The sequence below is a fragment of the Vipera ursinii genome (genome assembly GCF_947247035.1).
Source record: "Vipera ursinii genome assembly, chromosome: 6".
NCBI classification, from domain to species: domain Eukaryota; kingdom Metazoa; phylum Chordata; class Lepidosauria; order Squamata; family Viperidae; genus Vipera; species Vipera ursinii.
This window is the reverse complement of record NC_139515.1, coordinates 74193747-74210105: the sequence shown is the minus strand read 5'-3', so window position 1 is coordinate 74210105 and position 16359 is coordinate 74193747. Positions and strand designations below refer to the sequence as shown.

The 16359-nt window shown below is 40.6% G+C and overlaps 1 protein-coding gene across 2 annotated transcripts in view; it reads left to right on the top strand.

Annotated features, from left to right (window-relative positions):
* Nucleotides 1-16359, top strand: part of WASHC1 (WASH complex subunit 1) — a 62817-nt gene that overhangs the window by 11837 nt on the left and 34621 nt on the right. For both annotated transcript variants that reach the window (XM_083366815.1, XM_083366816.1), the window contains one exon: nucleotides 8029-8183. In XM_083366815.1, coding sequence (XP_083222941.1) covers nucleotides 8035-8183 — 149 coding nt within the window. In that variant the 5' untranslated portion in view covers nucleotides 8029-8034. Of the gene's footprint in view, nucleotides 1-8028; nucleotides 8184-16359 lie in introns of those variants that run through there.

Sequence of the window (16359 nt, the reverse complement as noted above, 5' to 3'; positions counted from 1 at the left end):
AAGAGAAGCACCATTGCGTGGCAGATGGAAGTGAGTCTTCTTGATTGTGGTTGAACTTTCCATCTACATATAACATTGCATCTTAGAATATTCACAAAGTTTATCTCAGGATGGAGTATGTTTTCAATTTATAAATTATGCTTGTTCCTGAATCTGAATCTTGGGGGGGGGGAGATCTAGGTAAAGATGGAAAATTATATTCAAGCTAAAATTCTTCTAAAATTGAGAGAATTTATAATCCAGTACTGATGCTGATAATTCCTGGGTTCTCATTCAAGTCAACCCAAAAGTTGGATTGTGTTAAAATAGTTTTTCTGAAACGCTGATAACTTCAACATGTTGGACTTCAACTCCCACTTCCGCTGGCTGGGGAATTCTGGTAATTGAAAAAGTTGTCAAGTTTGAAAAACACTGCATTAAAAGGTGCTATAAATCATTAGTATGGAAGGTGCTTCGTGCAGGTTACATTAACTGACAATTATCATGGGATTCAAATCTATTATCTTTAAGCTATTCGGGATAAAACTGAATGGTATAACTCAAGTGTTGTTCAGTAATTTCATGATGGGAACTAAGATCTAGGTGAGACATATTCCATGGATGTCTGTTAGAATAGGATGGGTACACAAAGATTATTCAAATTACTATAAAAATGTTTTGAAACTGATAAAATTCGGTCCTGGGTTGCAGGTTTGCTTACCTTTCAGTTCATTCATAAGGATCTTCCCCCCCCTTTTTTAAAGATTTGGTTCACTATTGGTGTATATTTTTATACAATATTGTTGGGTATGTTATCTTTGTTAAATTCCACTGTAGTTTAAAATTTTGTTTTAAGGAACATTTAAGTACGTCTGCCTGATTGAATAGGAAGAGCTAAAAACAAATTGCATTGTAAAATAATGTTTAACCATTTGAGGATGCAGAGAAGAGCAACAAAAATAAGGGGTCTGGAGGCTAAATCATGTGATGGAAACTAGATATGTCTAGCCCAGGGGTAGGCAACCCTGGCTCTTTTATGACTTGTGGACTTCAACTCCCAGAATTCCTATGGCTGGTTCAGGAATTCTGGCTATTGAAGTCCACAAGTCATAAAAGAGCCAAGGTTGCCTACCCCTGGGCTAGCCTATAAAAAAAAGAACCAGCATTGACACATAGCTGTCTTCTTGTACTTGAGGAGCAGTCACAAGAAGGAGAGAGTCAACTTATTCTCCAGAGTATTTGAGAGCAGGACAGGTGGAAAATCATTTAAAAAGAGAACCAACCTAGAACTAAGAAGTTTCCTGACAGTGAGGAAGGTGCTCCATCACTGGAGGTTTTTAAGAAGAGACGCCACCATTTGCCTGAAATAGTATAGGGTCTCCTGTCAAGCAGGGATCCCTTCCAACCCTGTTATTCTGAGTTCTATTAAGGTTCAGTACAGTAGTGTTCCCAAAGTAGTTGTCCAAATCATCTAAGCATTAAGTAGGTCATAGCTAATCCTAAGGCTAGGTAGGCTTGCTTAACAATAGTTTAGTTTATTGATTAAAACCTAGTTGACTGGGACAACACAACGTACCATAATTCATGATTTATAAAACACAGAGCCTGGGTTTATAGTATACCATGCCTGAACCTCTGCAATCTATAACCAGCACAATAGAGATAAGGTAGTGGAATTATCCCCATGATGGAGATAATAGCGTATCTAAAGCATAATTGTCAGATCATAACTGAGGGATAATTGGATCTGGAGGCTTTCTAGCTCTCCTTAGAGTATTTTTAAAATGTGATAAAATGTAAGTTGGCATTCATTTTCTGCACTTGGCTTTTTTCCACTCGGTAGCACAGGTGTGGATAGCATTGTAGGTATAACAATCGCATTCATTTCCATTCACACATTTGGAAAAGAGGAAGGATACATCATATAGGGGGGGATTCCCAAAACTTTCTGCTGTGTACGTGTGCCTAGATAGGGATTTACAGTTTGGTTTTGCCTTTTGGTAGGAATCCGTGACAGAAATGATAAAAGAAGGCACGCTTTTGGCATACTTGGAAGAGACGCTTCTTTAAAAAAGAAAGAATTCCATCCCGTTTTTTGCAGGTTTGGGTTTATTATTTTCTGTTGGGATTTGTTAAACCAGAAAGCACACACTTCCAGTTGATTGAAGATGCTGGGTAAGTCTAATTGCTCCCAAAAGCAGTTGTTAAGCCTGTAGAGCAAAGTTGTGTTCTCTGGCTAGAGACTCAGACTTTGGAGCAAGCTCTTTTTATTGCAGCAAAGCAATCTTGTCTCTTAATAACCTCTATGCTGACCCTTCACAAAATAATTTATGGCCAAGTGCAACCCGGTTTGCCATTATTCCCAGCTTATTGATTTCTTACTGGACTTAAAGAAATAGGACACGTTCTTTCCCACCAGTCCCTTCTTTTGATCACAGGGTGCTTTTGAATATTACTTTTTTGCTGCCTTTCAGGATGTATTTGTGCATTACGGTAACTCCTGGAACATCTGTTATTTTTAAGAGTGACAATTACTCTTTCTGCTGCCAAATGCATAGTGCAGTAGCTTTGGGTTGCCTCTGTAGAATTTATACAGTTTCTTACATTGCACGAAACATAAATCATGGCTTACCAAATGTGCTGGCTTCACATATTATGCTAACCCACAAGCAAGCAAACCATATCATGGCTTAATGCAGTATATGACTAAGACTACAAGCATATGCTGGGAAGTTGAGCTATTAAGAGTTAGTATTTATTTTATGTTTTTAATTTCTTAAGACTATTGAGATCAGCAACTGAAGTGAGGTGCAGTGAAGTATTCCAAGGAGCCACTAGTTATCCCAGGCAGTCCAGCCATGATCTGCATGCATAATTCAACATTTGGTCATTGATTCTAGTTTACAACTAAAAGAAACCTGTTCAGAATCGAAGAGCCTTCTTTATTTTTTGCTAATTAACAGAGATTCATTGTTACCTAGCTTCCTTCTCTCTGCTTAAAATACAAAATGCCAACCTAAGCTATCACGCTAGAAAGCTAAAGACAGTTTGAATTTATTGTCATACATGTGTGGGCATGTCTTTTTGTGCTTATCAATGCTCAGAGGGTCAAATAATTTTTCGCCTCAATCCTAGTGAAAGTATGAAAGGGTTTATTTATTGTTTTAAAATTCCTGGATAGTTGAATTCTCTGTGGTTGGAAAGCATTCTCTGCAAACCTGAAATCAACTAATGATACTTTTAAAGAGTTGAAAATAGTCTAGTGCAGGAGTAGGCAACCTCGGCTCTTTTATGATTCATGGACTTAGGTTGCCTACCCCTGGTCTAGTGTACTCCAAAGTACCTTTTGGAAATCAAATGAAATGCCTTTTCCAGTCCTACAGATAGTCCTTGCTTAAATGACTGGACTTTTTTTTAAAAAAAAAGTTACTTACAACCAGTTGTTGCTGTTAGTTGTGAAGTTGTGTGACCCATCGCGACCCCATGGACAACGTTTCTCCACCTCCAGAGGGATTTTATATCGGAAATATATTACTGCAACCATTGTGCACACGTGCACAAAAATCCCTTAATATACAGTATACTGAAAATATACTGAAAACTAGGGCTTATATAAAATAAAGAACAGTTTTTGGACCGAGCAGTGTTTGAATCTATGCATCTGCCTGTTGCACATATACAGTGGTATCTTGGTACTCATCGTTACTTGGTTTCGGGAAGCATGATGAATACCAAAAATTATGAGTACCAAATAGTTTTTTTTTCCCCGTAAGGAAGAATGTAGTGAATCACAAGGCAGCCAACACTGACAAATTCTATCTTGTGCGTTGTTGTTGTTAGTTGCAAAGTCGTGTCCGACCCATCGTGACCCCATGGTCAACGTTCCTCCAGGCCTTCCTGTCCTCTACCATCTTCTGGTGCCCATTTAGGCTCACGCCTACTGCTTCAGTGACTCCATCCAGCCACCTCGTTCTCTGTCGTCCCTTTCTTCTATTGCCCTCAATCTTTCCCAGCATTAGGCTCTTCTCCAGTGAGTCCTTCCTTCTCATTAGGTGGCCAAAGTATTTGAGTTTCCACTTCAGGATCTGGCCTTCTAAAGAGCAATCAGGGTTGAGCTCCTGTAGGACTGACCAGTTTGAGCACCTTGCAGTCCAAGGGACTCGCAGGAGTCTTCTCTAGCACCATAGTTCAAAGGCTTCAATTCTTTGGCGCTCGGCCTTTCTTATGGTCCAACTTTCACAGCCATACATTGCAACTGGGAAAACCATTGCCTTGACTATATGCCCTTTTGTTGGCAGGGTGATGTCTCTGCTTTTTAGTATGCTGTCTAGATTTGCCATAGCTTTCCTCCCCAGGAGCAAGCGTCTTTTAATTTCTTGGCTGAAGTCCCCATCTGCGGTGATCTTGGAGCCCAGGAAAATAAAATCTGTCACTACCTCCATTTCTTCCCCATCTATTTGCCAGGAATTGAGAGGGCCGGATGCCATGATCTTGGGTTTTTTTAACCAGTAGTGGGATTCAAATACGTGAACAACCAGTTCTCTGTGTGGATGCTGCTTCCCGAAGTCCATTCTGGGCCTGGGCAACAAAAAATTAGCTACCGGTTCTGCCAAAGTGGTGCAAACCGGCTGAATCCCACCACTGCTTACAGCCCATCCTTGGAAGTACCTGCTCCACATATCCATGGTTGCATGATAGCATTTTGGGCTCTTGGCAACTGGCTTGCATTTACGACTGTCATGGTCATGTGACTTCAATTTGTGACAGCAAAAAATGTCCATAGAATATGTTATATTCGCTTAACGTCTTGGTGGATGACATTACTTTATCAAATACATACAGTACTCCTCAAAATTTTGGAAAGAATCTGGGTTTTTTTTAAAAAAAAATTCTTGGTCATGTGATATAAGTCTTATCAGAAAGCTTACTTACCACATTATCTTTGTGAAGCTAGTTGACGACATCATTCAGTACTAACTGGTTCACAGCTTTTGATATTATTTCACTTGCAAGTGGAGATTGTATGTATTGGTTCAGAAATCTCCTGCTTGAGCAGGGGGTTGGACTAGAAGACCTCCAAGATCCCTTCCAGCTCTACTTTTGATTGCTTGAAAATTCATTCGTCTGCCTGTTCGCTGATACATGAGAAATAGGGTGGAGCAGGACAAATCATTTCCTTTTAAAGGAAAACACCGTCTTGTCAAACTGACCCACCGCACACTGCTCTACAAATGGTTTTGTGCATTTTGGGAAACGCTGGAGGCCCACTCACTTTAAGAGTGACCAAAGAATACCCAACTGGAGGTAGAAGCTCTGTTGGGGCCTTTTCTCATTTCTGATCTCCGGTTGACTGAACGCCACCTGGCCTCCCTTTGTCCCTGAGCAATGCATTTTGGCTGTGAAAGTGGCCAAAGGCTCTTTGGGATTAAGTCGATTTGTGTGCTTAAGATTTTTATCCGGTTTCAACTCATCAGCATTGAGGAGCTGCGTTTAGACAAGTGCCAAGTAATGAGAACAGCCATGAAGTGAAGGTTGTTGGAGGGTCTAATTACACCTCTAGTTATGCTGCTTTTTCCCCTCACTTCCTTTTCTCCCATCAAGATGATGATTAGCCCTATTTATAGGGGCACTGGCTTTTACTATTCAGTGCAGCGCACCTTGTGCCAATCAAATCAATATCATCTGCATTTTTGATTGCTGCTTAATAACACCACTGAACGTAGTTTAATTAAAGTAGGATAAAAATAGGTCTTATCTCTCTCTTCTTCATCTGACATACCTGAGTATCATCTGCTGCTGCCTCGCTTACACAAAATAAATACAACTTGCTTGCTTGCCTGCCTTGGAGACTGGCACATCCTTAATCTGCTAAACCAGAGTTTATTCTGCTCTTTTTGCAAGATAGTCTGATTTCTGTTCCAAAGCCCAATTCATAATGCTGTTCTCGCTGGACATAAATAATAGATATATAAAGGATCTGGCTATGGAGATTTTCAATCATCCAGGTCGTGGTTGTCCCCAAAGGTGCTTTCCAAAAGGCAACTGGACTTTCTTGGGGTTTTTTTTCCTTGAAAACATTTGACTTGAGATATAATAAAGTAGTCCTCAACTTATGACCACAATTGAGCCCAAAGTTTCTGTTGCCAAGTGAGACATTTGGTAAGTGAGTTTTGTTCCATTTTACAACCTTTCTTGCCAAATCATTGCAGTTATTAAATTAGTATCATGGTTGTTAAGTGAAATCTGGCTTCCCCATTGACTTTATTGGTCAGAAGATCACAAAAGATGATCACCTGACCCTGGAACACCACAACCGTCATAAACATGAATCAGTTGCCAAGCATCTGAATTTTGATCACATGACCATGGAGATGCTGCAACGGTCATAAGTGTGAACAATGGTCATAAGTCATTTTTTCAGTGCAGTTGTAACTTAAAATTGTCACTAAATGAACTGTTGTAAGTTGAGGACTACCTGCACCCTCTCCTTGGGTAGTTTTGTTTTGTCAGTTTGAATTGATCCATTCTTCAGCCTTCCCAACTTATAGTTCTTTAATGATGGAACTTCCGAATCCTATGACTTCATTAAGGTCCAAAATAAAAAAATAAATTAGCAGGGAACATACAGTAGTACTGTGATCTTCAGTCTGGTGCTCACATAATTGTAAATGCCTAAGTGCCATGGTGGTTTGAAATTATAAAACTTGTCTGGAGGTAGAAGGCTTGAGAAAAGGTTTGGTAATGAAGGCACAAAACTCACATGCTTCCCTTTCATTTTTTTAAGCATGTACTGTATTTCCAGACAGACAAAGTTGGGTGTTAGAGGTTGGAAATGGCCTGTGCGCTTCTAAAATCTTCTATGGTTACACTTTTTGCCTGAATCCTGGTCTTCCAGGAGAGGAGCTCTGGTTCCAACTAACAGAATAAGAACTGTGTTTTTCTGATGTGGTACCAATAATGTTGTACTTTATTTGATGCAAAAAAGAATAAAGAAAATTCCATGCACAAATCAGATTTTTAAGCCCAACACAACAAAAATAGGTCGTCTAGTCTTTGATGTCGACATGGGTAGTCATTACCAATAATAGGAGAAGTTGCTTGTGAACAATAAGGCACTATCCCAGGTGGCCAGTGTGCAGCCTTCACATTGAACTATATGGAATTAATGCCAGTTGTTCAACATCTGGAGAAGCCAATAAAGGAGAATATTTGTCGCTCGGGGTTGAAATGAGGGGTGCTCTCTGAGCTTGCTTGTTTACTTGCAGAGGTTTCATTACCCAAACTACCATAGATAACATCTTCAGTGCTAATCGCTACCACTGATTATGTTACCTAGTTTGGGTAAAGAAACAACTAAGCTCAGAGAGCACCAAGGACCCCTCACCTGGAGAAGCAGACTTTGACCCTGTTCTAGAGATAGTGTCAGAATCCATTTATATCACATTCATAAATGTATGTTTAAAATATTATCCCCCCCATGGATTCTGCCATCTCCCGAGGAAGGAGGAGCGCATGTGGATTCAGCCTGCCTTAGGTTATTTCAAAGACCAAGGGAAACCTTTTGAACTGGGGGAACACAAGGGAGGGTTAGAGAAGAAGGCATCTGGCCTGTGTCTCCATTTGAATCTGTAGAGAAAGAAGGCAATAACCATAAAGATTCGAAGTTCCTTTTTCCCACGAAAGGGATGACACGAAGTAAAATGATGGGGGGCTGACCAAATGGGGTTGAGGGAAGGGGGGTTGAACCGGGAACTCTTTATAAAGTGTAAATTTGTAAAACAATACCAAGTCCTGTCTTGTATTTCCACAACCAAGCATGTCCTAGTAAAAATTCCTTTTGGACTAGAACTGACTCCAAGAGTTTTTGTTTTCCTAAGACGTGGATTGGGGTGGGTCCTGACAGATAGCCTGTTTTAAAGGTTTTCTTGCTGCAAATCCCTGGTAGAGCAATTAAGAGTTCCCTGGTAGAGCAATTAAGAGTTCCCTTTCATTTAAAAATGAAAGAAATGTAAGTTCCTGGAATCAAATGTACTGTTGGTTTCTTTGCAGGTGAAGATGTCCACTATGACCCAGAAGTATTTCCTGGAAGGTCAGACATACTCTGTTCCCCTCATCCAGCCTGACCTCCGCAGGGAAGAAGCTATTCATCAGATAGCAGATACACTTCAATATCTGCAAAAAATCTCAGGTGATATCTTCAACAGGTACGGTTTGCTGATATTAGAACCCTAGAAGGAGAGAATTGATATATATGTGTGTGTTTTAATAATGGTTCCGGACAGGAGGAAAACTGCATTGTCAGTTGGTCTGGTTTTATTCTGTCTCCGGCAGTGAATCAGTGCTTTGAAAGTAGCTCTATGAGTTCTCATTTATCTATGTACAAGAATCCTGAAGGAATTCTCCTGGGTATTGTTGGTAAGAGTGCAGTTTTCCAAATATAGCTGACTTTGGAAAGAGGGGTGTAATTTAGATTTGATATATGCTTTGTTCGTATGCGGGGGAGAGGGTGGTTAACCATTAAATTGGGGCTATGATATATTACTGTCGCACCAGCAGCTACTGGGTGGTTTATTGTCATACTGTGTCTACAGCTGCAAGCAAACCACAGTTGCAACCTTGGAGTTACAGACAGGTTGAAAAGATTCAGAAAGGGATAGCCAGCATGATTAGGAAGCTAGAAACCCAAGAAACAATTACATTACAGTATTTGGGGCTTTTGAACTTAGAGCCAAGTTTGAATAAGCAGAGCTATAGCAGAGATAAAAACGTGTGGTGTGGCTTTGAATCTATGAACAAAGAAGTGCTTTTTCCTCCTCACGGTTGCTGAACATTGTCTATTGAAACTAAACGAGAGAAACATCAAGAGCCAAACTTCCAATATATAAATAAAAAGTAATACACCCTAATTCTCCCAAATATATTTACTCGTGTAAAGTTATTTCATCTCTCCAACATTTGCAGCTTCACAAATATAATCATTTACAAAAATGCATCCCTCAGTTACCTAATCTAGGACCAACAATTTTTCCTGTTGGCCTATGTGGTGAATCCAGATGTATACTTAGTTTATTTATTTATTTAATTAAATTTTTATACCGCCCTATTCCCGAAGGACTCAGGGCGGTTTACAGGGCAGCATAAAATACAATATAAAAATAGTATAAATTAAAATAGATTAAATTACATAAGCCCAACAATTAAAACAATATTAAAAGCTAAAACCCCTTCAGTCCAGGCCTGATAGATCAAAAAACCAGGTTTTCAGATCACGGCGAAATGAACGCAGATCGGGGGCGGTCCGAAGTTCCACCGGTAAATCATTCCAAAGGGCAGGCGCGCCCACAGAGAATGCCCTCCCCCTGGGGATCACCCGCTGGCACTCCTTAACCGCCGGCACCCTGAGAAGGCCCTCCCTGTGGGAGCGCACAGGACGATGGGAAGTTGATGCCGGCAGCAGGTGTTCCCTTAGATAATCCAGACCCAAGCCATTTAGAGCTTTATAGGTCATTACCAGCACCTTGAATCTCACCCGGAGGGCAACCGGAAGCCAATGCAGCTCACGGAGAAGAGGTGTTACACGGGAGTATCGGGAAACTCCCATAACAACTCGCACGGCTGCATTCTTTATGGATCAGTATAGATTAGAAAAAGGAAGCTTCAAACTCAATATTATTCATGACCGGCGCATCCAGTCAGACTGTTCTGAAGGATCCTGTGCTGTGCCACAGACTTCGATTCTCTTGCCTACTTAATATCCATGTGAAACCATTGGTGTCAGGCTGAAAACCAAGAATGATACATGATGATTTTTCCAAGCTGAGTTATTATTTTCACACCGACAGACAAAATCCTGCCAGACCAAGCACTTTACTGTCTACATCTACAATGTACTCGGAACTATTAGGTAGTTATGGTCTTCCTCCTCTTTCTCTCAAAATAAAATCAGAACTGAGTTACCTCTTGCTCTTCCTCAGAATCCAGCTCCTGACTGTAGTCCATCAGAACTGGTGAAGTATGATGTCAAGTGTCAATAGTATGTTGGTAGTCAGCTTGAGTTCAGATTGAACAAAGTCAAGGTACTGTTAGGGTCTGGAGCAGACTCAGGTTCAGTTACAGATAGAAAGGCTGAGAGTTCAGAAACAGTACAAGACCAGTAATATTCCATCTTGGATATTCATGCTGAACTGGTTTGTAATCTGAGAGTCTGACAAGGATGAGCAGAGCAACTCTTGAGCAAAAGAGAGCTTGCACAAAAAAGAGGATACTGAGAGTAGTTAGGTTTACACAGCAACCACACAGATACACTGAGGTGTGTACAAAAGTTTTACTTGTGGGATAAGACAATAGCACAGTCCAGGGAAAAAACAGTCCAGGTCATACATGAGTAATGAAAAAAGATAGCAGATAACAACAGTCCAAGGATTATCCGATACAGAGTCTTCTTACCAGTCAGTAAGTCAAAAACACAGTTCTACAGGTTTAGCAAAAACAGTAGCAAACCCACAAACCACGATAAGCAGTAAGTAACTCTTGCTGCAAGAGTGAACGTAACAGAGAGAGAGAGAAGCTATGTCTCTAGCTCCCTCTTATGGCCGTAGGAAACAACGCTGGCCAATCATTAGAAGTTATGATGCAATGCATTACATAGTTAAAGTGATACATTACAGTTCTATAACAATGATACAATCGTAGTTCATATATATTGCCAACCCAACCAGTTAGGCCACAGACATATACCTAACAGAGTCCCATGGATTTATAACTACTGTTCAAGAAGCAGCTGGCAACTATGGCAGTGTGAACCTTTGAACAGTTCCATCTTGTGTTTTGGCTATGTCAGTGGTGGCAAACCTCAGAGCCCTCTCTGTGGTCACACACGCCGCTACCCCAGCAGAGTTCACCAGAGTAGTGAGCACATGGTGTTTGGAAGTGACAGGGCAGGAAGTGAGCGAGCAAGCAGCGTTGGCCCCCTGGGGATGCCCCGGAGATGGTGAGGGAGTGGCCCCCACTGCCCTGGCCCCAGCCACGCTCACCCAGTCTGCTGTGACCACTGCAGCCATGCCCACCCAGTGGGCCACACTCACCCACCCCCAAGAGCAGCACAATGCTGATGCAGCCCTGCCACTTTGCGATAAATAAGTGGGTTTGGAGTTGCAGTTTGGGCACTCGGTCTCTAAAAGGTTCGTCATCACTAGGCTATGTTATAATTTGTAACGAGAGGTTCTTTCTTCAAGTCAGTCATGCCACGGCCATCTCTTAGTTAGACTGTTGCAATACACACTACACAAGGCTCCCCTTGAAAACCTTTAGAAACTATATTTGGTCCAAAATACGATGGGCTTAGTTATTAAAGACCTTCTCACTTCATCAGAAAAACAGTGTTATTTCAGAAGGTGGACTAGAGTTACTAGGTAACCTGAAGAGGTAGGTTGTCACCTTTGAAGTCCTTCATGACCTAGGTTTCTATGAAACTGCCTATAAAACTTCATGACTTAGGTTTCTGTGTTAACTGTCAGTATTGTCATCTGATAACATCCAAATAGATCACCTCTGGGGAATGTTATTATCAAGGACCAATAGAGTGGGCCTTCTCTTTCATTGCCCCCTTTTCTGTAGAACAATTCTGCTAAGGTTTCAGAAAGCCATTATTAAGACTTACGTATCTCAAAGGGCCTTGGGTTGCTGGCATGAGCATGGACCCTTCCTGCATTGGTTCTGTTGTTTTGGTAGTTGGCTTTGTTGTCCCTTGGAGCTGTATTGGGTGAGATTGGGTTATTTTGTTGTATCCACTACTTTTCATCCTCTTACTATAGTGGAAAGCCACTTACGCTCCAAGTCATATACAATTGAAATGGCATGTGACTTTTAGCGACCATTATAAAACTTAGTTTTCTAGGTGGGTTTTACATTTTCAAAAATATTGTCCCTTTCCCCCACCCCCTTACAAACACTCAATGGGATTGATATCAGATGTAGATCCGTAGACCACATAGATAGGTTTCTGTAACATTTAGGAGAGAGTGAATGGATATCTAGAATGTTTTCCTTACTTGGGCAAGCTGACTTATAAAACTCCAAAATGTAAAATGTTAAAAATCACAGGAAATGATGACTACTGTGATATTCCAGCATACAGATAAGATCACCCTTCTGGCTAATGTTGGTTAGTGGCAAGTAGCAAGTAATTCTGTGACGCAGAGGTAAATGTCACAAAGTGTAAATCCTGTTCTATTCTATGCAATACAAATACATAAAAGTCTTACTAATCAATATCCTCCCAAATGTTAATAATCCTAATTGTTGTTGCAATTGGAAGGGTGTCCCCTTTCTCTTGGGTCACCATTGCAAAACTCTTTATCAATACCAGTAGCTGGTAGGCATGGTCTGGTTTCTCTTCTAGGCATATAAAATTAATAAATCCTAAATAAATCCTCACTTTCATACAATTTTCATATGCTTTATCAATATAAAGATAACCAGATTGGAGTATTTTTAATTTCTGAACATGATAGCAGTCTTCCATTCTTGTACTTCTCTTAACGTACCTGTCCCAGTCAAATCTTGGAACACCAGCTTGGTTTTGCTCTCACTCTTGAGTACACTTACGACTGTAATTATTAATTCTTTCCAACAACAGAAGAGACTCCCATCAGGTCTTTTGTTTCCTTTGCCTTGCCTCGGAGCTCTGTGATATAATTAATAATGATTTGGTAATTATGCAGGCCTCTGTTTAAAAGTTTCGCAAGCCTTGGGTGTTCCATGCCAATCACAGGGGAAACTTGCAAGGCGAAGTACTTGCCATTTAGGAGAGAGTGACCTTTTCTTCCTGTTTTCTCGAGATAAGGTTTCTAGATCTCATATTTGTTTGCTTTTGTAAAAAAAAAAAAAAAAGCTTCAGCTTATCAGGGGGAAACATTCAGTTTCAGCTATTAGAGTGAGAATTTGCTTTTTGAGATCACGGATCAGAGTGCCCGTGGTGAAGCATGTGCACTGAATGTGTCAAAAGAACTTGGGCCTAATATCAAACTGACACAACATCTCTTTGGAACAAATGTGCAGTGAGAAGGATTTTTTTCCCCCGTTCTAAAATTTCCTTAATGTAGAAGCTTGTTCCTCTGAGTGCAAACAGCTATTATCCCAAGGCTTTCTGCTTTCATTTTAAAAACAAAACTTCTCTGTCCCAGATCTCCAACACGGTGCCTGTGGGCACCAACGTGACTCAGAGACGACAATGTTCCCTGTGGGTGCATCCCTTCACATCTGCTGAGATTCCTACCTCCACCCTCTAGTACAGGGGTGTCAAACTCAATTTCACTGAGGGCCGCATCAGCATTGCGGTTGCCCTCAAGGGGCCGGGTGGGTATGGCCAGGGTGGGTGTGGCCTACTGGGTGGGCGTGGCCAGAGTGAGTATGGCCTACTGGGTGGGCGTGGCCAGCTCTACATCGTTTGCATCAAGGGTGCCTATGGGGGCCTGGGCAGGAGTGGGACAGATCTGAGGGTCTCTGGCAGAAGGAGGGTCTCTGGGCCAGGGCCAAGGCAGTGGGGGCCGTTCCCTCACTGTTCCCAGGATGGCTTTGCGGGCCATATGAAACCACTTCGCGAGCCGCATCCGGCCCCCGGGCCTTGTGTTTGTCATGTCTGCTCTAGTATGTGGAAGACCCAGCCTCAATTACTTCTAGAACATTAGTATAGACATTTCCAGTTGTGATTATTTTTAGAACCTTGCTTTGCATTGCTTAGCTTGGGTTTTGGCTTCTTTTTCCTTGGTTCTTTAATCCATTCTGATTCCACATCTTGTTTAGGACAGAGTTCTTCAACATTGAGAAACTAAATTTATACTCTCTTTTTTTTTTCTTTTTTTTTTTGGGGTGGGGGGGAGATTCAATACATCAGTCAATAATGGATATATGATGTGGTCTAAACCAGCGTTTCCCAACCTTAGGAACTTGAAGATGCGTGGACTTCTGGGAGTTGAAGTCCACGCATCTTCAAGTTCCTAAGGTTGGGAAACGCTGGTCTAAACGATAGAAAGGATATTGGGAACCCCAAGAAAAGTATGGTGGGTTGAACTTCTGAGATGATAGAGTCTTAGGTGGTCTCTAAAGCCCTTACAAGTGACCTCTAGACTTATCCAAAATTTCTGCCAGTTGCAATTTTTCTTGTAGGAAATGACTAAATATATGGTAAGTGATCATATTTGCTATATGTAGTTCATTTGATTTTTATTAACTTAAAATTAAATAATAGACAACACTTTTTTGGTCTGTCTTCATTCTGTTGTCATCGGTTTCATTTGATTTAATCAAATGACTCTGTGATACTGTGGAATCTTCCTTGCCTACGAAAAGAGGCAAAAAATCTCTGACATTTTAAAAGATAACAAATTTAGTATTACCACCTAAGTATTTATAGACCATAGTTCATTTCTTCAGATGAGAAGAAAGTAATAATATATCCAAAGATAACTGCTGTTAGGAAGGAGAAAAAAAATAAAAGGAAGAAAATTACAATATATGGTTTCCTTCAAACTTTCACCAGAATTCTATCTATCATCATATGGTAGACTTCCAGCCCAGTTGTTCTTTTTGTCGTGTGTCACATCCTTCAAAAAGTTCCACTTGCAGACTGCTATTGCAGTGTTGTTTTTTTTAATAAACTAAGGACTGCTTGCCTATTTATATTGCAACAACACCTGGGCTTCCCCATCAAAATTAATCTTACGCTCTGTTGGTATGATTTAGTATTTATTATTTTGCCATTCATTCAACCCTGAAGGAAGAGATTCAGAGAAGTCACTTCGCTTTAGGAGCATGGTTTCAGTCGGAGATTTAGTGGTGTGTGAACTGTCTTGAGATATCACACTCCATGGCTTGAAATATCTATTGCTGAGAACTGCTAGTGGAAGAGAAAAAGAAGCGTGAATGATCTGCTCTTCACACTTGGCTGGTAGATTACAACCTCTCTCTGTAGTCTTCTCTTTCTTGGACTAAATTTACTTTAGTTAATTAGCTTTGCCTGAAATTAGAAAGTCTTGAGAGGGGTGGTGGTGAAAAGTCTTTTGTGGCTAATTAATTTTAAAAAAAAACTCAGTCCTTTGGGGTAAAGAAAATCTGTCATGTGTCTGCAGAGAAATGGATCAGCTCTACTTTTTCCATAGGGGGTCTGTAAAACACGAAGACCGTTCAGTTTTGAGAATACAGCAAGAAAACCCAAACATTATGCCAAACTATGGTTTGTTAACTATGTGTTCCTGATAAACTATAATTATCTGGGTTTGTCCAGTACTCCAAGCCATAAAGCACGGTTTGCAAACTAGACTGCTTGGTTTCAGGTTTAAAAAGCCTGCATTCAGGCTTTTTAAAATATTAAATTATAAAGTGCCATGTGAATAAGTATTACATGCTTTTTAAGTTTTAGAAAGAATTTAAACAGTGGGAATGTGAAAAGAATAAGGAAGCTACTTAAAATGCCGAAAAGAAAACGTGTAGGCAAATCAGCAGGCATAAAGGACGTCAGATAGCAAAAGTAAGAACCTGGGGGATTAGAGGAAGATAAATCAAGAAAAAGAACATTGCAGTCCAGTTAGTCCTCAACATACGACCACAACTAAGCCCTAAATTTCTGTTGCTAAAGCAGGCAGTTGTTAAGTGAGTTTTATGACCTTTTATGACCTTTCTTGCCACGTTTGTTAAGTGAATCACTGCAGGTGCTAACTTAGTAACATGGCTGTTAAATGAATCTGGCTTCCCCATTGACTTTGCCTGTCAGAAGGTCACGAAAGGAGATCACGTGACCCCCCCGGGAGCCGTCATAAATACAAGTCAGTTGCCAAGTGTCTGATTTTTAATCACATGACCATGAGGATGGTGCAAAGGCTATAAGTGTTGAGAAAGATTATGAGTCACTTTTTTCAGTGCCATTGTAACATTGAAGGTCACTAAACGAACTGTTGTAAGTCAAGCACTACCTGTAATCTAGACACGTTGTAGACATATGAAAGGAAAAGGCTGGTTGCAAAAACTTGCACATGAGGACAAGGCAAGCTTGGGGAAGGATAAACAAAGAAGAGTCAAGCCTTCCAGCAGTTATAAATGTAGAATTTCATCATTTGGGTATACTTGTACCAGGTCTGCATTCTAGAGAACAGGGATCTAGATAACCATTAGAATTCATTTCCTTTACATTTAATTAAAATTAAATATCATTACTTTCCAGTCATGTATTTAATAATTTTCTCCCTCCTGTCACTTCAAAAATTGCATTTTGATTACACTCAGAGCATTCAGGGACTGCACACCACAAGCTCTCTTGGATTTGTAACGAGAATCCAAAAGTTCCGTTAGCTTTATCCACATAACAGTACGTGCAGAATATGTGGA